Below are 19,304 nucleotides of genomic sequence, written 5' to 3'. Positions count from 1 at the left end.
AGCTGCTTTGCCTTCCCGCAGCAGAGCAAACACTGCAGGGAGCTCGTTGCTCGAGGTGATCACTCCGAGTGCCAGGTCTTTGTCTTCCTCCCTCCCGAGGGCTGGGTGTGCCCTCCAGCAGGACAGGGACTGGTGCAGGACCACGAGGTCCCAGTGCTGTCGTGGTCCTGCTGTGGTGTTTGGTCAGGATTCTTGACAATCTGCTTTCATAGAGGGAAAATTTAAGGGCTTAAATTTTAGCACTGCAGAATAACTCGTTTGAAACTCAGCTTTCTGAGTGAACCAGGGCTGAGTAATACTTTCAAAACCCAACTCCCACGTTTGTTCTGCTATCCTTCACACCAGGAGAATAACTCGTTTGAAACTCAGCTTTCTGAGTGAACCAGGGCTGAGTAATACTTTCAAAACCCAACTCTCCCACGTTTGTTCTGCCATCCTTCACACCAGTGTGAGGGATGGACCCACCCAGGTGCACCCAGAGCAGCTGGGGCCTGGCACTTTTCAGGCTCTGAAGTGGTGAATACGTGGGGAACTGAAATACTGGTCTATGCACACTGATGCTTCCCCAGCTTTCCTGGCACTGTAATCTGAGTTTACAAGAGTTTAGTGGCATTTTGGTTCCATGACATCTTGTCCTGTGTGTGTGTTGATGTCACTGTACAGTTTGGGCTGTTCTCAGTGTCTCATTGCTGAGCAGAGCCATGTTCTGTGTCTGTCAGTGGGTTTATTCTCATTTTCCCCTGCCCCAGGGAAGTGTGACCAGCTTCCTTCCTCCCTTCCTTCTCTCCAAGCTGACTGAGCCCGTTCCTTGGAGCACAGGAGTGGAATGGCTCTGCTTCTGGGAGAGAAAATGTATACAGCAGCTATTTATAACCTGTACATGAATGCATGATTTAATGTAGTTAAATATTCATATGGTGAGTGCCAAGACTTTCTGCAGCACGTGAATCAAGGTGAAGGCAAATGCATGGAACCATGGAATGGATTGGGCTTGAAGGCCTTTAAAGGCTGTCAAGTCCAACCCCCTGCCATGGGCAGGGACACTTTCCACTAGCCCAGAGTGCCCCAGGACCTGTGCAGTCCCTGTTCCCCCTGGCACAGAGCAGGGCTGAGCAGGGCTTGGTGGCACCTGGCACCTCAGGGCAGCAGCAGTGTCCAGTGGCACTGTGACCTCCACCGTGTCCCAGCACGGCTTGGGGAGACAAAACTCTGCATTTTCCAAAAAATGGACTCAGCTGTGCATTGCTTGGAGCGTTGCCTCCACACATGGTGGTTCCAGGACATTGTCCATGGTTGTGCTTGGGTGTAGCTGCAGGGAAGCTGAGTGCCAGTGCTCCAGCTGCTCACAGCCCTCCTGTGTGTCCTGCAGCCCCAGGGGGGCCACTGGCTGCAGGGATTTGCCACAGAGACCACAAATGAGCATCTTCAGGAGCTGCTGTGCCCGTGGTGTTCCCAGAAAGACAGAGAGCACACAGAGGTGCAGGAGGTGGGCTGTGGTGGCATGGACACGCTTTGGTGTGACTCTCAGCCTGGCAGCTCCTGCCTGGGCTCTCCAAGGGGGAATGGCTGGTGCTGTGAGAGCTGCTGCCAACACAAAGGGCCTAGAAAGAGCAGAGGTGCTGTGGCTGAGAGCCAGACCAGGCTGGTGTGTCAGGGGACATCTTCCACCGGCCAAGTTGGGAGAAGATGGTCTGAGCAGCTCGAGAGCTGGCAAGTGGCTGTCAGCTTCCCTGGGAAAGTTGTGAAGAGAAGTGTGTGAGGAGTGTGGCTGTGGGCAGAGCTGGCATGTGGGGGCTCTGCTGTAGGACCGCAGTTTTGGCAAGGAGATCAGGAATTGTGTGGCTGTTAGGCTTTGCCTTGGATGTGGTTTTGTCTGGCCATGCTCAGAGAACCATGGAATAGTTGGGGTTGGAAAGCTGTGAAGTCCATTCAGGAGGTTCTGGCCACCCTCTTAAGGTTCCTCATTGCTTTGGCTGCACTAAAACACCTGATTTGGTTTTGATCCTGGGAGCGTTCAGTGAGCAGGATCCCCAGTGCTGCTGGCTGTTGTAAATGCAGAAATGCAAGTTGGAAAATGGGAGAAAGACAAATTGTTCAGGTACAAGAGTATTATCCATGGAATAGCAGGCCCCTCAACTCTCTGTACCTGCTGAGACAGAGTGGATGCTGCTGTGCTGCTGTGTGTGTGACATGGAGGCTGCTGCCAGTCCCTGTGCAGCCACACTGGCCCTGGACCTGCAGCCATCAAACAGCCACAGGGCTGGGCCACGTGCTGCTTTGCCATTTCCAAATGACCTCCTCAGTTTCAGTAATAACTCCAGCTATTCTCTTATTTCTAATGGATGGTTTTCATCCTGTTTAAATTCGTGCCTTGTCCTTTCCCCTCCTTTTCCCTAGGGAACAGGACAACTGTGTGCTGCGCCCACCCTGGAGCAGTGCTAGTCCCTGGGCAGCTGTGGCAGGGCTGTGGCAGGGGTAGGTGGCAATAGCTGGTGGCTGTCCCTGCCCTTGGCTCTGTGGGGCCATTCTGGGTCCCTGCATGACTGTGGGAGCTGATGTGAAACACTTTGGCCTTCCTGGCCAGGCCCAGCTCTCCCCACTCCCACCGTCGTGGATGGGGTTATCCCCTCTTGGAGCAATGCTGGGCGTTTTCCCTCACCCAGATCTGAGCTTGGAGGGACAGTTCTGCTCTGTTGCTGGGAGCTGGGACACTGCACCCGAGCTGGAGCTCAGGGCTGGCCCTGCAGGGCAGGATCCTTGGGGAGCCCAGCAGGACGAGCAGCCCTGCTGCCATGCCAGCCTGACTGCCCAGCCCTGTCCCCAGTGTCCCCTAATGGCTCCTGTGAACAGAGTGGGTGAGGCAGCATCCGAGGGGCCGCGGGGGGAGCACCCAGAGCCCCCCAGTGCACGTGGGTCACAACTTTGTGGATTAGTCAGGACAAACCCAGGCACCGATGCGAAGCCACTTGGAGAGGAGCTTGTCCCTGTGCTGCCGTATTTATCTGAATTGGAATTCGGAATGTTTACCTCAGTGTACATAGCTCAACCTTTCCCTGGGGGGAAAGGGGAATTGCATGGAGCAATCGCTGTCCCGTTGCTTTGCCAAACTCCTCATCCTCTCCCAGCCGGGCTCCGCATCGGTACCAGCTGTCCCTCTTGGACCTTTCTAGGATGTGAATGGTAAAAATGTGAATATTTGTTGTTTACTTCCTTAGCAGAACTTCTGATGCCGTGTTTGTATGGGAAATCAGCCTGAGCAGACCCATATGCAATCGGTTTTACTTTATTATAAACTGTATATGATGTACAAACTAATAAAAACTCAAACGACGACAATGTCACTGTTGTTCTTGAACAGGCAGATGAAGGAGATGTTCCAGCTGTGTATTCCAATGCTGGAGTGATCTGGGCACTGGGGGTGTGGGCTCAGCCAGCCCCTGAGCAGGAGCTGGCAAATCCCTTGTAGAGCTTTGGTGGAACAAACCCTTGAGGTTCTGTCAGGAGAGGCCCTGGCTGAGCGTTGGGCACTCAGCTGCTGCCAGTATGGAAGGCTGGAGGGATTTCTCCAAGAAGGATCACAGGTGCTCTGGGTGGGTTTATAGCTCACTATTTTATGGTATAATGAGAATTTATTCTTATCCTTTGCTTCTGATCAGCAGGAAGTATTTTGTGTTTGGTACCACAAAAGCTCCAAAGCTCTCCCTGCTTTTGGCCTCAACAGTCAGAGAGAAATGCTCCTTGCCCCAGCAACATTGGACTCGGGGTGAGCTGTGCCCAGCCCCAGCCCAGCCCACGCCTCAAACACAGTCAGTATTTACAGTGTTAGTTGGGTTAATGTCACTCTGCTGCTCCCCAGACCCTGAGCCAGGGCAGGAGGTCGAGCTGGGACCTTACCTGGGGCTGTTAGTGGAGCTTTGTGTTAAACCATGCCCAGGAGCTGGGCCAGGGCCTGGCAGAGCACAAACCCAGGTTGCAATAAAACACATTTAATGACACAAGTGCTGGGTCAGTAACTTCCAGCTGGGGTTTAGGTTCGAGCAGACATAAGTTACAAGGTTACAGTGCCTCCACTTCCTACACTACAGGGTTACTCCAGCCTAACTCTTAACATTCAAGTGCATTAGAGGAAGGGAGTAAAATCTTGCATGAAGTCCAGTTGTGTACTTCAGACATGATTTTAGTTTCTGTCAAATAAGATGGAAAAGATGTTAGTTCATCTCTTCCACTCCCTGCCAAGGCAGGATTGTTCCCTACAGGACAGAGGATGGTGCTTGGTCCAGCCCAGGTGGAGGGAATTGGCTCCCTGTCCTGGTGTTTCACTTGATTTCCCCAAAGTTGGTGTCTTTAAGGCATCACCTGGCACAGTGCCCTCCTCCTGGCTGTCCCCAGAGCATCTGTGCTGTGAGGGACAGGAGCTGGGATGGAGCCCACTGCGATTAGGGCAGCTGCGATTAGGGCTGCCAGGACCTGCTGCCCTCAGCAAGGGCTGTCCTTAGGGGCCAAACCCCTGGTAAGGGCAGGACTCCTGACAGGAGTGACCCACGCCTGGGTCTCGCTGGTTCTGACCCTGTAATCAGCTGCCAGAACGGCCAGTGTCAGTTCCTGGGTGTGGGAGGGGAGGGACATCCTGCAGTTCCCTTGGCTTCAGACCAGCGACTGACAGGCTTTGGTCAGTGCCAGCAGGTACAGATCGAACGATTGTGGTTCAGAGGGAAGCAAAAAAAGCCCCAGAGTTGATCTTTCTCCAAGGAAGAAAACAAGCAGAACGCCCCAGCAGGTTCCCTCCAAAACTCACATCAAAATCCGTGACAGTTTCAGTCAGGAGTTGCTTGTTTTCCTCCTTTGCTGAGGCCGATAACTCCCCAGAGGCTTCACGCTGGGGTGGGCAGGAGGGTTGCTTTAGTAAAGGTAGAATTATTTCTCTTTACACTTTTAAGGTTACAGGAGTTACTTGCCTTTTAAAAACAAACCGAGGAGCTGCCCTGCCTGTGCTCCTAGATGATGGTGCAGGAGCTAAAGGCAGCGCCCCGTTTGTTGGTGCTCTGCGTGGGCACGAGTTTTCCCTTCCCGTAGTACCCCGAGAATATCGCCCTCACATCAATCTTTTTAGACAGGACAAGCATCCACATACCATTATCAAAATACAGCAGTTTCCCTCCTCCAATTTCCCCCACTTGCTCCCCTTTGTTCCCTGCCTTTTCCAGCTTCACAAACTCCAGCAGGTCGAGCCCCGTCTGCACGGCTTCGACGCCGTTGGCGCAGCCCAGGGTGATGTGGGCCCGGCTGCCCCGCGGGAGGTTGTCCGTGGGCAGGATCTTGTCAGCATCCCCGGGCCAGAGCAGCAGCTGCTGCTCGCTCAGCTCGATGCGAGCCCCGACAGTCTTTGTGGTGATGAACAGCGCCGAGATGGAGAGGGTGAAGCCTTTGCCGTAGGAAGACTTCACGGCCTGGAGGAGAGGGACACACACACGGGACAGTGTTAGTGCCTGTGGGGGGGGGATTCACTGTCCCCAGGCTTGGGGACAGCGTGGCTGCTCGTGGCAGCTCTTGCTGTGACATGGGCAAAATACCCAGAGCAAGGAGAAGGTTGGTGCCTGATGTCCCAGCTCTGTGGATCTGGAGCTGGTAATGTCTTTGTCCTTCACAAATTCCAATATTTAACCTGGGTTTATGTGCTGTGAAATAATTGATCTGGGGATCTAAATACCTCAATTCATCATCGTCCAGTCAAGCTGTCAGAGATGATGCTGGAAGTCATGTCTGATTGGGGAAAGTGGGAGTATTTTGTTTGGAAATAGGAAATAAAATCACCATATCCAGTTTGGAGTTTTCTCTGCACAGGCCACATGGATGTAGTTCCTATCCCTATATTTGGCCTCTTGGGTCAGATCAAAGCTATTCCCAACCCTCTCCCAGACTCACGGACATCCCAAAGGGGAGGGAGGGGACACGGGGGTGTGGGGGAGGTGGGACCCCAATACTCACTTCCTGCTGCGCATATTCCTCGGCTCCAGCTGCTTTTCCAAACTCAGTGTATTTCGTGGTGCAGTGCAGGACCCCAGGTGGCCTCTTCACAAAGTAGCTGGTGAGATCTATTTTTATTTTGGGATCTTCGATAGCAGAAGGAACTGCAGATATAGGTAAACAATGTCACTGTCACAAAGTGATCCCCCTGAGGTCAGCCCATGAGCCCTGGTCCCATCTCAGCTCCCTTCCCTACCTCAGCCTTCACATCTCATCTCTCTGACTGCTGGGTGGGAAACCAAACCCCTCCCTCCTCCCAGGCTCACTGCAGATGGAGCCAAAAAACAGAAGCTCCTGTGCATCATCGTGGCTCATCTTAAACCTGGTGGTTTGTTCAGCCTTTCCCATTTCTCTGCCTTTGCCTTTTTTCCCACCCAACCCCCTGGAACCAGGGGACACCCAGGATCCCATGTTCTGCTGCTGCCACCTGAGCTCAGTGCCCTGTGGGGCCAGACCTAAACAGACTTGGGAAAAGCTCTTTAATTTATTTTTACTTATAAAAGCAACTTCGTCAACTATGAACACCAGGTTAGTAGCTTTAAAAAGCTTTTCCTTGTTGGCAGTGTTAGAAATTGACTTTAGAAGCTAATCAGACTCATTAACATCAGCAGGTAAGAATGTGGTAAGAGAACATCAATACATACAGTATTTACTCTCCTTTTTGAAGGCTTTGAGACTCCCAAGCTCATCCAAGAATGCCTGGCCAGCCTTCCTCAGGATCTCCGAACTTCTTTTGCTCAAAAACCACCCAAAATACATGGGGAGGAATTCCTTCTCTAAGCTTGGCTTCATCTTCTTCAGCTCTTCCACAGACAGTTTCCATTGATTCTTGTCCTTTAGCTGGGGACAATCCAAGCGCCACGGGGTTTTGGGCTCGGCGAAGATGACTTTGTAGCGGTACTTGTCAGCAATGTCAAAGAGCTGGTCCAGCCGCTCCCGCTCGTGGTGAGTGTCATCCAAAACAATGACGCTGATCTCCCGTTTGCAATAGTCAACTAGATCCTCATCCACCTTGGAGTACTCTTCGGGAATGGAGCTTCTTATTAATGGTGTAATTTTATAGTGATCAACGGAGATGACCTTGCAGGCGTCTTTGTAGCGGTCGTGGATGGCCTGGGCGAGGGTGGACTTCCCACTGCCAGGCAGGCCCCGGAGGATGAAAAAGGTTTTGGATTCTTTCAGCGTGGAGATGGTGTCTTCGTCGTCCAGGAACGGGAAATGCAAACTCTCGGGTCTCTCTTTCGCTGATTGAGTAGACATTTTTCTAAATATTTTAGGCAGGAAAGGGTGACTCTTCTTGGAGAAACCTCTGTTCTGAAATGGAAGGAGAAAACACTTTGCAGGGCAGGAACCCCAGAGACAATGTGGCCCTGCTGGGACCTTTAGTGGAAAGGATGGGCACAGGGAGCATGTCCCCCACACTGCCTCACTTGGGTGCCCTGCTCAGCTGACACCTTCTCCCACAGCCTGGTTGCACAGCAGGAATCCACTGCATCCCACCCAAGGGCTGAAGGTTCAGCCCTGCTCCCCGCTCTGGCCTCAGCAGCTGCAGTCCTGCCCCACTAGGAGGGGGTTTTTCAGGCTGCCACAAAGCCCCAGCCCGGGCAGAGCTCCTCATGTGGCACATTTAGTCTGAGCAGTTGAACAAACACCTGTGGCCGCCGGATGCGAGGGCAGTGAGCCCTGGAGGAGCCCAAGGGGAACTGAAAGTCCCAGCAGGCTGAGAGCTGCCACACTCCTGTCCCTTCACCTGAATCACAAACTCTGTTCCCAGGCTGTTTCCTAGAGCAGCACAAGGATGGTGCTGTCTGTCTGGATCAGCTGAGCGCCTCACAGGAGGGAATTTGGGCTCCTCTTCAGAAGAGCAACTGAGACGGCTTCCAGGAAAACCAAACCCCTCCCAGCAGCTGCAAGGCGGAACTCGAAAGTGAAACCTCAAGTGCTGGAGGAAATTAAACACTCGTGGCTGGCACAGCGAGCGGGAGATGCCTCTGGGAGCTGGCATGGCTGTCCCTCCCCTCCTGCCAGCAGCTCCAGTTAGCAGAAACCCAGATTAATTCCCAGTAGGACCTGGGAAAACACGGGACTGAAAGGAAACGTGGGATTTCTTCAGCTGTGCAAGTCCTCAATAGCATCGATTCAGACATTGTTGGGTCAATACATGAACTTCCCATCCCCCAGCTGCCTGTGGGCCAGCCCAGCCTGGGATCCACTGGACCGTGGGAGTGATGCCCAAGAAATGAGTTTTGCCTTCAATGCAAAAATTGAGAAGTTTTACATAAAACATAACTGCTCTGCCTGGCCCAGAAAAATGTTTCCACTGTGCAGTTTTTAAAAAATACTTTTCAGATGTTGATTTCCTCATCTCTTTATTCCATAAGATGCAGATGGGTTTTGCTCCCAAATGCTCTGGGAGCAGGAGCAGGACCCCACATTTCCCACGGGCACTGCCTGCCCTGGGCTCAGCTGCAGCCTCACACCCAGCCGGGGACAAACTGAGAGCAGCAGGGACCTGTGGGCTCCCCGGCGACCCCCGTGCTGCTTTCCCCGCACACTCGGGGCTCAAAGTGCTCACACAGGAGGAAGCCGGTGAGTTACCTGCAGCGCTGCTCCTTCTCGCAGCCGCGGGCCGGGCTGTCCCCGCGCCGGGCTGTCCCCGGGCCGGGCTGTTCCCGGGCCGGGCTGTCCCCGCACCGGGCTGTTCCCGCACCGGGCTGTCCCCGCGCCGGGCTGTCCCCGCGCCGGGCTGTCCCCGCGCCGGGCTGTCCCCGCGCCGGGCTGTCCCCGGGCCGGGCTGTCCCGCGGGCGGGGACCGGGGCCGCTGTTCTGCCGCGGCAGCTGCCGAGGGGACTGAGGCGCTTTTCAGCCCCGTGAACAAAGGAACAATCGCGGCCCCCCCCGGACCATTGTTCGCCGCCGGCTCGGGGACAACGGGCGCCTTCACGGGCCGGGCCGGGCGGACAAAGGCTCCGCAGAGCCCGGGGCAGCGGGGTCTGGCCGGACAATCTCCCATTGAGCCGGGCCCGGCCCCCCCGCCGCCCCCACAAAGCTCCCGCTTGTCTCCCGCTCCCCACGGAACGGGGGCTGGCGTGGAGGGAGCCATCGCTCCCGGTCCCGAGCTGCCCGTGCCCCGGCAGCCCCCAGAGTGTCCCGGGACCCCCGGACGGAGCCACGGGCCCCGGGGCCGTTCTCGGTGCCCGGTTGGCTCCGCGCACCCGCAGACCCAGCGCCCACATGTCGGCAACGCCGCCGGCGCTCCGGGAAATCGGAACCTTTGCCGGGAGGAGCTGCGGTCCGGTCCCGAGCCTAGTCCTGATGCTAGCCCCGACGTTAGTCCCGATCCTAGTCCCCATCCCGCTGGTCCTGCTTACCATGGTGAGGGCAGCGGCTCCGGGGCGGCCGCCGGTGCGGAGCGGCGCGGCGGGGAAGCGGCTCTGGGGCGGGCGCGGCCGCGGCTCCTTTCATAGCCCCGGGACTCGCCCGCCCCCGAGGGCCGGGCCGAACCCTCCCCGGGGCGGCGGGGGGGCCCCGGGGCTCAGCCCCGCCCGGCCGCGGAGGAACCGGCCCCGGGGATGCTGCCGGGACAGTCCCGGGGCCGGGGGAGGCTCGGACCAGCTCCTTCCCTGCTAGGGACACACCGCTCCAGTGCTGGGTACGACGCTTGCTCAATATTTATTTCAACTTCCCGCCTAGGCTCTACTTTTCCCCACTGCTGTCCTTTACTTCCTTGTCCGTTTCTCCCCTTTAACGTTTCCGTCTGCTTATGCATCGTTTCTGGCTTCCTCTTATGGCTTTTTATCTCAATTCTCTTTCTCCTCCTCTTCCACATTATCAGTGGTGGTTTTTATGCTTTCACTGCTGAAAAGGCGATCTGGGAAGGGAAAAGGAAACTTAAGCCAAGTCCTAGAACTCAGCAGCTGGACACAAGAAAGGCCCCCGGGCTCCCTTACCCTCACCAGGAATCTCTCACTGCCCTCCAGGTCCTGGCTGCACTGAGGGGAGCTGCGGGCACAGCGCCCTGCCAGGACCTTCCCCGAAGCCCAGGAGGGTTGGGGCAGGGCCGGGCTGTCGGTGACACCGGGCCAGCCTGCAGGGGACACTCTGGGAGCGCTGCTGTCCCTAAGCTGGGCACGGCCGGAGCTGGGAGCGCAGCTGAAGCAATCCTGGACCTCCACCGAGATTTTAATTCAATACTTGCAAGGAAATGGGTGCTGTGGGAATTCTAGGGTGCTGCTGACGTGCAGAAGAGGAGAGTGGGTTTTTTTCCCATTTTTGGGTGCAGAGGTGTGAACAACAAGTACCTTCACGTGAGGAAATCATTCCATCTTCGTGGCCTTTGTTCAGTTCTGCAATGAAGCTTTTGCTCACGTTATCCAAGGCCTGAAAGGAAGGAAGTTCTTAACAAAAGCCCCAGAAATGCAGCTACATACCAAACATTTTCCTGTTTTCTTTTGCTGTCTGCTATCATTACCAAATCCTTTCCTACTGTAAAACTGCATTTTCCTGGCATTACCGGCTGGAGAATCCCAGCTGGGATAACAGCTACTCACAGAGGCTGCCCAGAGCTCCTCCCCTCAGCAGCCCTCTTACCGCAATGATGCCATTTTGAGCAGATTCACTGGGCACAAGCCTTGCCTTCTCCAGAGCCCTTTCAAAATTCAGGATTGCAGACCGGTAATCTTTCAATTTCACTGGAACAGACAAGGATATCAGCTGGTTTAGCCCAGGATCAGGAGAACAGCAAGAAGTAATCAAGGCAGTCTTGATCTGAGCAGTTACTTTGGCTGTTAAATCCTAGAGATGTTTTCAGACCAGCTTCTCCACCCTGAGAGCAAAACCTGTGCCCACATCTTTACCTTGTGCCTGTGCCACCAGCACGGTGGCATGGAGCTGCCACTCCACATCTCCCTCTTCTTCTGCTGACTGCAGGGACTTCTGGCCATAATCTTGGGCTACTTCAGCTTTATCCAGCTCGAGGTAGCACCGCCCAATTTCGTGGAACAGCCAGGCCTTCTCCAGGCTGGACTGGGCCAGTGGAATCTTCTCCTCCCAGCTTCGAGCAGAGTAAGACAGACAAACCTTTACCAACCCTCACTGGGTACAGTTACAACTCAACCACTGATTTGATAGCAAAGGGTTCAGGTGTGAAAATTTCCCCAGGCCTGGCTGCAGTGAGAACACACAACTGAAAAACCACAGCCTGGGTCACTCCAACCCCTGATGCCTCTGCTGCTGGGCTGTACATACGTGTTGATGGCCTGCTGGAACTTGCCAGTTCGGGCGTACACGTGGCCGATGTTGTCCAGGGCCCGGGACACGGCGTCTGTCAGAGTGCTGAGACAGGGAGACAAAGGGATTGTGGCACTGACATCCTCCTGTTCCTCACTCACTCTGCGTTTCTTCATGGTCCCCTTGGTGCTCCCCATGCCCTCAGAGAATTGTTAGGAAGTAAAGGGCACAGGTCAGGCTGAAAGTCATGAAATCAAGTTTGATTTTTCATTTTATCTACAGCTCTGGCAGCTGACCCCATGAGACACAGGGGAAATGGTTTCACTTTGCCTTTGATTATTATTAATTTTTGTGCAAATCTGGCAGCCCTTGGGAAAGTCTTTCCCTTTTCTTTGCCTCTGTTTCCCTTTGTGGGAACAACTAATGGATGATTTCTGTTTTTCAAAGCAAAGACACAAAAAGGTGTCTGCAGGCTCCTGACACCAGCCCTGATCCTGTGCTTGGACCGAGCTTTGCCCCATGCTACAGGCAGCTCCTTCTGCAATAAAGCCCTGTGGGTTTTAATTTTTTTCTTAATTATCCTCGTTCTCATCTTCAGAAGCAGCTTTGCCTACCCTTACCTTAGAGATGGAAAAGCCTGTGCGAGGAGCAGATAAATGCCATGGGAGTCATGGAATCACAGAGCGGTTTGGGTGGGAAGGGACCGTAGGGATCACCCAGCTCAAATCCCCATCACGGGGTCATTAACGCGAGTAATTAACGAGTCATTAGCGGCGTCTCCAGCGGCAGCCGCCAGAGAGCGCAGCCCGCCCGTCACCGCCGGTCCTCCACCGCACCCCGGGTGAGCGGGGTCCCAAAGCCGGCATCTCTCCCCCACTCTCCTGCTAATTCCTGCCTTTACCCGGGCTGCTCGGGGAGTGCGACCACCAGGAGAGAGGCAGCCTTTTCCTAAACCAACTTCCAAAAGGATTTTTGAAAATGAGAAACCACCACTCAGTGACATTTGAAAAGCTCAGAGCACTACTGCCAAAAAAGTTCTAAATCACTTCAAGGCACTGTTCCATGATTTCTGATATGATTTGCTACATCTAAGACTACGTTTTGCTTCATTTTATTCAGCTGGAAGAGCTGTGGGATGTGTCTGGTGCAGACAGCTAAGTGCACCTGGAAGGGACCTTTATTTCAAGCCATGCTTAATGGTCTCTATGAAAAGAAGTTTAAGACAAAATGTAGCGGAAAACTGGAGCAATTTCAACCCTGATCTTCCTGAGAAGAAAGTACCTGCTCAAGATTAAAGTGCTGAAACTGGGACTTGTGTTCTTTTGCTTTGCTACAGAAGAGGTTTTGATGTGCCCTGTGCTGTGGGTCCTTAAAAATCTGCTTCAGGTTCCTTATTTTGAAATAGTGAAGATAAAAAGTTACCACAGACCCTAATACTTGTGCAGAGCTGAATGTGTAACCCTTTTAAACCTCCCAGGTGAGAATTCCTTTACCTAATGCTAAAACGCCCCCAGAGAGGCATTTTCCCCTTTCTCCACCCACCTGAACTTCTCAGAACTTACTTCTGCCTGGCACAATCCAGATCCATCTTATGGCTGTGCAAAGCTGCCTCCATCTGCCCCATTGCCAACTGTGCATCCCCAATGTGGCTGTGGAGGTTCCCAATCAGCTCATTCTTGTTGGGAACTTCATCCTCTGACCACGCTTGTATCTTTTTCAGCAGACGCTCAGCTTTCCTGCAGCTTTCCTCAGCGGAACCTCTGGCCAGCACTGGGGACAGGGAGCAGAGTTTGACACTGGGGTGTGACACAGAGACATGGAGAAGCTGTGAATTCCCCATCCCTGAAGGTGTTCCAGACCAGGCTGGATGGGGCTTGGAGCAACCTGGGACAGTGGAAGGTGTCCCTACCCATGGAGGGGGGAACAGGATGAACTTCAAGGTCCCTTCCAACCCAAACCATCTTGAGATTCTGCTACTCGGGAACTGAGACCTGGTGAAGCGGCTAACCCTCAGCCAAAGCTCAGGAACAGACCTCCCCACAACAGTGGGAAGCACTCAGCTTCCAGCCAGGAACCTACTCAGCTCAATGTCCTCCACCTCCTTTGCGATGGCTCTGGCGATGTCGGGCGGTTTCTGTTTCTTGTCGCGCGCGCGGCCCTGCCGCAGGACCTTGCGCTCGTACAGCCGCGCGTACATCGGCTTCTGCTGCTGCCAGAAGTCCCGCCGCTGGTTCAGGTAGGAGATGCCACCCAAAACCAGGTCCATGACTTTGACCCCCTGCCTTGTGCTGCTCTGCATCAAGTCTGGGAATAAGATAAGGTAGAACCCAGGTGAGAATCAGCAGATCTGAGCTGCAGCTCAGTGGGGAATTGATTTGGAATGTTTTTCTGTTCTGACACAGAGAGTCCTGGATATGGAAGTGTCCCCTGCTCCTCAGAGCTGAGGTGATGGGGGAGCTAACAAGAAACTCTGTGGCATTCACATTTTCTGAAAAATTCCCTTCAATCAGGATTTTTCTCCTGGGAAGCTGAGAAGCCCTCAGAGAAAAAGGGAAACAATTATTATCTCACTTAATTCTCCTGTGTTTTGCTTGTCTGGAATGTGTTTGGAGATTGTTCACCCACAGGTGATTGTTTCATTAGTCTCTGGTGTGAGTTGTTTTCACTCTTTGGCCAATCAGTGCCAAGCTGTGACTCTGGAAAGAGTCACGAGTTTTCATTATTATCTTTCTAGCATTGTATAAGTATCCTTTCTGTATTCTTTAGTATAGTATAGCATTCTTTAATATAATACCATAAAATAATAAATTAGCCTTCTGAGAACATGGAGTCAGATTCATCATTCCTTCCTTCATCAGGGCACCTTGCAAATACAATAAACTCTGCTGCCCATGTGGTTCAGTGAGCTGAGCTGGTGTTCCAGCCTCATATCTGCTGCCTTCTCTGCTGATCAGAGCCAAAAAGGGGCCCAGTAAGTGGGGCCAGCTGTGCTGAGCACCTGTGCTCTGGGACAGAACATCTGCATGGCACATCTGTATTGACAGGGCACTTTGAACAGTGCTGTGGATCAGGCAGATGGAAACTGAGAGGGCTTTTACCTGCCTTCAAACCAGACTGCTCACTGTGTAATTAGTGCTGGCAACACTGTAAAACCTGTGAGCAAACCAAACCTTAATCACTTCTCTATTTCTGGGTGAAAAGTTCCCTACAAATATGATTAAAGGAGCATCCTCTTTGTGCCTTTTTCTAAAATAAGCTACTTCTCCAATTCCTACATCTTGGTCTTAACAGCATTTATAACAAACCCACAGAGGAGTCACAGCTCCATGAGCAGACACCTGCCTGTGTCCCCCCCACTGTGAGCTCTGGTATAAGTAAGAGTCAAGGGATTTAAAAGAAGAAAAGAAATAAAGAAGAATAAAAAAGGGATGAAAGAAAAATAGAATCTGCTGAGAAGGAGAAACACCTTCATCCTTGAGCAACTTCTCCAGATATGCCTTGTCAGCATAAAGCTGCCCCAGAAGCTGTTGCTCTGTTTTTGGACTCTGCTTCTTCGTCTGTTTTTGATCCTTTTGGTCCTTTGGTTTGTTTTGCTGTTTTTGCTTGTTACTTTTGCTCTGGAGCTAGAAAAAAACAAAAGGAGGTGGGGGACATCAGTGGGGAACACTGGAATGAGCAGAATTCTGTTTATACTCCATTTAACACAACTTATTTTTTAAATAAAAGCAAAAAGTGTCTCACCAGCTTTGGCCATGAGCAACTGAAATTCTGCAGCCAACTGAGCTCCCTGGGGACCACAAGGGTGTTACAGAAAGAGTAAGAACTAGTTCTGGCCTCTCAGAGGAGCAACACTACTGCAATGGATCACCCAAAAGTGAAGCAATAAAGAAAGTGTCCATTATCAAAGCTGTGACCCTTAAACATCAGGTAAACCCAAAGTCAATATTGGAGCTCACTGTACCCTCTTTGACCCCTGGGCTGTTACTCATTAGATGGGTGGCTGGCAACACCCCCAGACATGGGCTGGAGGAGAAATTCCAGGTTTTGTTCCTGCATGGAGGCTCTTCCTGCCCTTCTGCCTCCCCCTTTAAATTCTGGGTGGCTTGAGCCAGACCTGCATTAGAAGCAGGTGACAAACACCCCCATGACAGGCCAGTGTGTTTTAAAGCTCCCTTCAGCAGGCCCACTGCTGCCACAGCCACATCCCTGAGGGGACTGTCACTCCTCTGGTGCCCATTTCAGCGTTACAGCAACTCCAGAAGCTTCTCCAGCCAGAGCCCTGTGCTGTACCTCTGCCTGCCTGCTCACAAAGCACAGCTCCTCCTTGGTCTCCAGCTTCACCGAGGATGGATCTGCAGACACAGAGGATCTGTGTTAGTGCTGCACAGCAGCCATGCAGGCTGCTGTCAGTGAAATGCCCATAAAGGTGCCAAGCCCAAAATGTTCCGTTTCAACCACTTTTCTCATCTTTCCCATGGAATAAGGGGTGTTGGTGTGTTCTGGGAGCAGAGAATGCCACCAGCTCCTCTTGGGATTTCAATTCATACAGCATCAGGGGTGAATATTGCATTCACTGTTGCAATATTCCTACAGATAGGGCACATCCTGCATGGAAACTGAAGGAGAAGGATGCAGGTTCTTCTGGGGGATCACAGCTGGAACACAAAATGGAAGGAAAGGTATTTTAAAGGTTTGGGCATTGATTAGGGCAAAAGGCCCATTGTGTTTACCACCATCTGTCTGCACCCTGGGAAGGAAGAGTGAGGAACAGCTCTTTGTTTGGTCTGAGGGAAGGACAGAGCTGCCAAGGCTGCTGCAGAATTCCCTTCAGCAGCACAAACACAGGGGGCTCACAGGGGCAGGTGTTCCCATCCACCCAGGGAAGCAGCTTGGGATGTGCCCTGTTAATGTGTGTGCATTTCCCAAATGTTCAAACATCCACGTGTTTCCATGCTTCCCTGCATCTCACAGCTATTGAGTGACTGAAAATATTTTTAGTTATTTATCAGTTGAATAGTAGTTATATTAGTTTAGTTATGCTTAGGTAAATATCAGTTTTCTATTTTTTTAAATACATTTTTGTGCCTGCAGCCCAGGGGGTCCAAAGGTGGTTAGAGCTCTTGGCTCAGGATATTGAGCTGGGAAGATTTCAGCTGGAGCTGTGATGATATCTGAGCATTGTGCTAAGCTCAGGAAGCAGCAGGAATGGAGGAGAGCAAGCCAGATCTGGAAACCTTCCCTGTTTTTTTAAACAACTCTCCCATCTGAAAGCGCTGCAGGCTCTGGTGCCACTGGCACCTGTCAAACCCTGGCACTGGGGGAGGGCTGCAGTTTTGAAATTTTGGGAGAGGGCGGCCCTGGCCTACCTGGGAATGTGTGTAGGGTGTGAGTGGGGTGTGCCAGGAGCTGGGCAGGGACAGGCTCCAACCCACCCCACAGGTTTGGCAGCCCCAGAGGAGCCCTGCACACGTGTTACACTCACATGGCAGAGGTGGCAGCCCCAGGTGAGGTGTGCCTGTGCCCACACTGGGACACGTCCTGTCCCTGCCTGCTGGCAGGGCTGAGAGACAAACTAAGTGAAAAGGGATGAGTTTTCTGTTTGCTTTAAACCCCACGAGGTCCTTGGCCTTTCCTGTCTCTCCAGGACCTGCTCAGTGATCTGAGCCAGGAATGGTGAAAGCAGAGCTCGTTACAAGAGTCAACAGTTTCACTGCTCTTTTGCAATGAAATTTGGAGGAGAGTCAGGATTTCAGGAGGCCAGTCTGAGGTAGCATGGCACATTGCATTCCAAGCTTTGAATACAGGGATAAAGGTCTCAAAATGGATTCTGTCATTAGGGCTGGAGGTAGATCACAGAATAATGGAATCCCAGAATGGTTTAGGTTGGAAGGGACTTGAGAGCTCATTCCATCCCCTGGAATTGCACCTCCCAAGGGCAGGGACACCTTCCACTACCCCAGGGTGCTCCAGGCCTCATCCAACCTGGCCTTGGACACTTCCAGGGGTGGGGCAGCCAAAGCTTCTCTGGGCAACCTGTGCCAGGGCCTCCCCACCCTCACAGGGAAGAACTTCTCCCCAAGATCCCATGCAACCCTGCCCTCTGGCAGTGGGAAGCCATTCCCCCTTGTCCTGGCACTCCAGGTGTTTGTAAAAAGTGTCTCCAACTTCCTTGTCAGCTCCCCTCATGTGGGAGGCCACGAGCAGGTCACGGATTAGATGAGCTGCTCTGGTCTGTATCCTCTGGAAAGTTTCCACGATGATTTTGGAAAATGGAGCCTCAGGATTTACCTACAGAACTAAAGGGATCAGGCACTGTGTATGATCAGCATTCAGGGGAGAAAGAAAGAACAAAAGAAAAAAAAAAGGAGAGGGGTTGGCTCTTTGTGCTGCTTCCTGGTGCTTCTGGATTCATCTGCCACAAAGAACAAGAGCCCAGAAGCAGGGAGGCTCTGCTGTGGGGCTCCTGGGTCACTTGCAGAGCTGATTTGCCATCAGCTGTACCCTGAACAGCCTTGTCCAGGCCCATGGGAGCCAGAAAGTGACACTTCTTACTCCCAATGCAGTTGATAATGGCCTCCTCAGCCTTGTTGATGCCCAGCTGGAACTTGTGCAGGTCAGGGCGGAGCCTTCGGCCTCGGTGGTAAAACACCAGAGCAAACTCAAAGTCCCCCATGGCATACAGGGCCTCTGCTTTCTGGTAAAGCCCCTAAAATAACATTTGGGAGAAGAAATTCATAAAATGAGGGAAATTTTGATGGATCTCAAGTAACTCCTGTCACCAGTGCAAACTCAAAATCCCCCATGGCATACAGGGTCTCTGCTTTCTGGCAAAGCCCCTAAAATGACATTTGGGGGAAGAAATTCATAAAATGAGGGAAATTTTGATGGATCTCAAGTAAATCCTGTCAGGCACGTGTGAGAGCCCAGAGCTGTCACAGTTTGCATACATTAAACCCCAGATGTGGAGGTGCCTGAGCACCCCAACAGCTCTGAGAGCAGCAGAAATCTCAGGAGGGTTTGGAGTTTCCTCAGAGCTCTGCCTCAGAGCCTGCAGGGTCTCACAGATCACCTCCCTCCTGCTGGTTACCTCATGGAACGTATTGTCAATTTCGAGCGAGGCTTCAGCATCTTTCAAGGAGTTTTCTGTGTCTCCAAGCTTCAGAAAACACCTGGAGCGGGTGATAAGGCAGTGCTTGTCTCCTGCTCTCAGCTTCAGCGCCTGGAACCGCAGACATGGACACGTCACCAGTGCTGGCTCAACACCACAAACACACAGGTGTAGCTACGGTATTTTATGAAAAATCCTTTGCTAGGATTTTTCTCCTATTCCAGCTGAGGAGCCTCAGAAAAGAAATGTAAACAATTAACTATCTGCTGCTGTGGAATGAAGCAGGTGCATCTGTGATTGGTGTTTTTAATTAATAGCCAATCACACTCAGCTGGCTCGGACTCTCTGGGAGTCAGGAGCCTTTGTTATCATTCCATTCTTGTTCTTTCCAGCCTTCTGATAAACCCTTTTCTCTCCATTCTTTTAGTATAGTTTGAATACAGCATTTTAATATAATATATATCATAATGTAATAAATCAGCCTTCTGAAACATGGAGTCAAGGTTCTCGTCCCGGGAGTCCCCGTGGGATCAACGTGCGGGTGATGCCACAGTTCCCACGTGGATTTTGATGACGGATGAGGAGAAAACTAAAGGATTTTACTGAACAGTTTTGAAGACACGTCCCTCCGTGTCCCCCCCTCTTGCCGCGGGTCCCCGCCTGAACCGAACCGGGTCCCGCCGCCGCGGCCCCCCCCGAGGCCCCTCCCGCCGTGCGCATCTCGGTGGCCCCGGACTGCGGCGCCCTCACGTCATTGAAGCAGCTCAGAGCCTTGTCGTGCTGGCCGCGCCGGCTCAGGGTTGTCCCCTCGGTCATGAGGCTCCCGAAGGAGACGACGGGCAGGTCATCGTCCGCCATGGCTGCGCCGCGGCGCCGTTGCCAAGCAACGGTTACCGGGTAACGCCCGCTTCCGGTGGGCTGCCCCGCCCCGGAAGTGACGGGG

The 19,304-nt window shown here is 52.8% G+C and overlaps 2 protein-coding genes across 2 annotated transcripts; both read right to left on the bottom strand.

The window, feature by feature from the left end:
* Positions 1 to 3,267: 3,267 nt before the first annotated feature.
* LOC121347531 (2',3'-cyclic nucleotide 3' phosphodiesterase) lies at positions 3,268 to 9,525 on the bottom strand. Its single transcript, XM_041426243.1, has 4 exons — positions 9,396 to 9,525; positions 6,669 to 7,338; positions 5,986 to 6,128; positions 3,268 to 5,447 (listed from the first exon to the last, which is right to left on the bottom strand). The coding sequence occupies exons 1-4, from the start codon at positions 9,396 to 9,398 to the stop codon at positions 4,995 to 4,997; spliced, it is 1,269 nt and encodes a 422-aa protein (XP_041282177.1). The 5' UTR covers positions 9,399 to 9,525; the 3' UTR covers positions 3,268 to 4,994.
* A 183-nt stretch (positions 9,526 to 9,708) lies between these two features.
* On the bottom strand, positions 9,709 to 19,219 carry ODAD4 (outer dynein arm docking complex subunit 4). Its single transcript, XM_041426241.1, has 12 exons — positions 19,112 to 19,219; positions 18,341 to 18,472; positions 17,806 to 17,959; positions 15,544 to 15,605; positions 14,720 to 14,876; positions 13,333 to 13,557; positions 12,816 to 13,023; positions 11,272 to 11,358; positions 10,881 to 11,077; positions 10,615 to 10,715; positions 10,326 to 10,404; positions 9,709 to 9,895 (listed from the first exon to the last, which is right to left on the bottom strand). The coding sequence occupies exons 1-12, from the start codon at positions 19,217 to 19,219 to the stop codon at positions 9,825 to 9,827; spliced, it is 1,581 nt and encodes a 526-aa protein (XP_041282175.1). The 3' UTR covers positions 9,709 to 9,824.
* Positions 19,220 to 19,304: the final 85 nt, after the last annotated feature.

The sequence above is a fragment of the Onychostruthus taczanowskii genome, unplaced genomic scaffold (genome assembly GCF_017590055.1).
Source record: "Onychostruthus taczanowskii isolate IOZ18803 unplaced genomic scaffold, ASM1759005v1 scaffold91, whole genome shotgun sequence".
NCBI classification, from domain to species: Eukaryota; Metazoa; Chordata; class Aves; order Passeriformes; family Passeridae; genus Onychostruthus; species Onychostruthus taczanowskii.
Note: the sequence above shows the minus strand (reverse complement) of the source record. Positions and strands in the feature narration are given on the sequence as shown.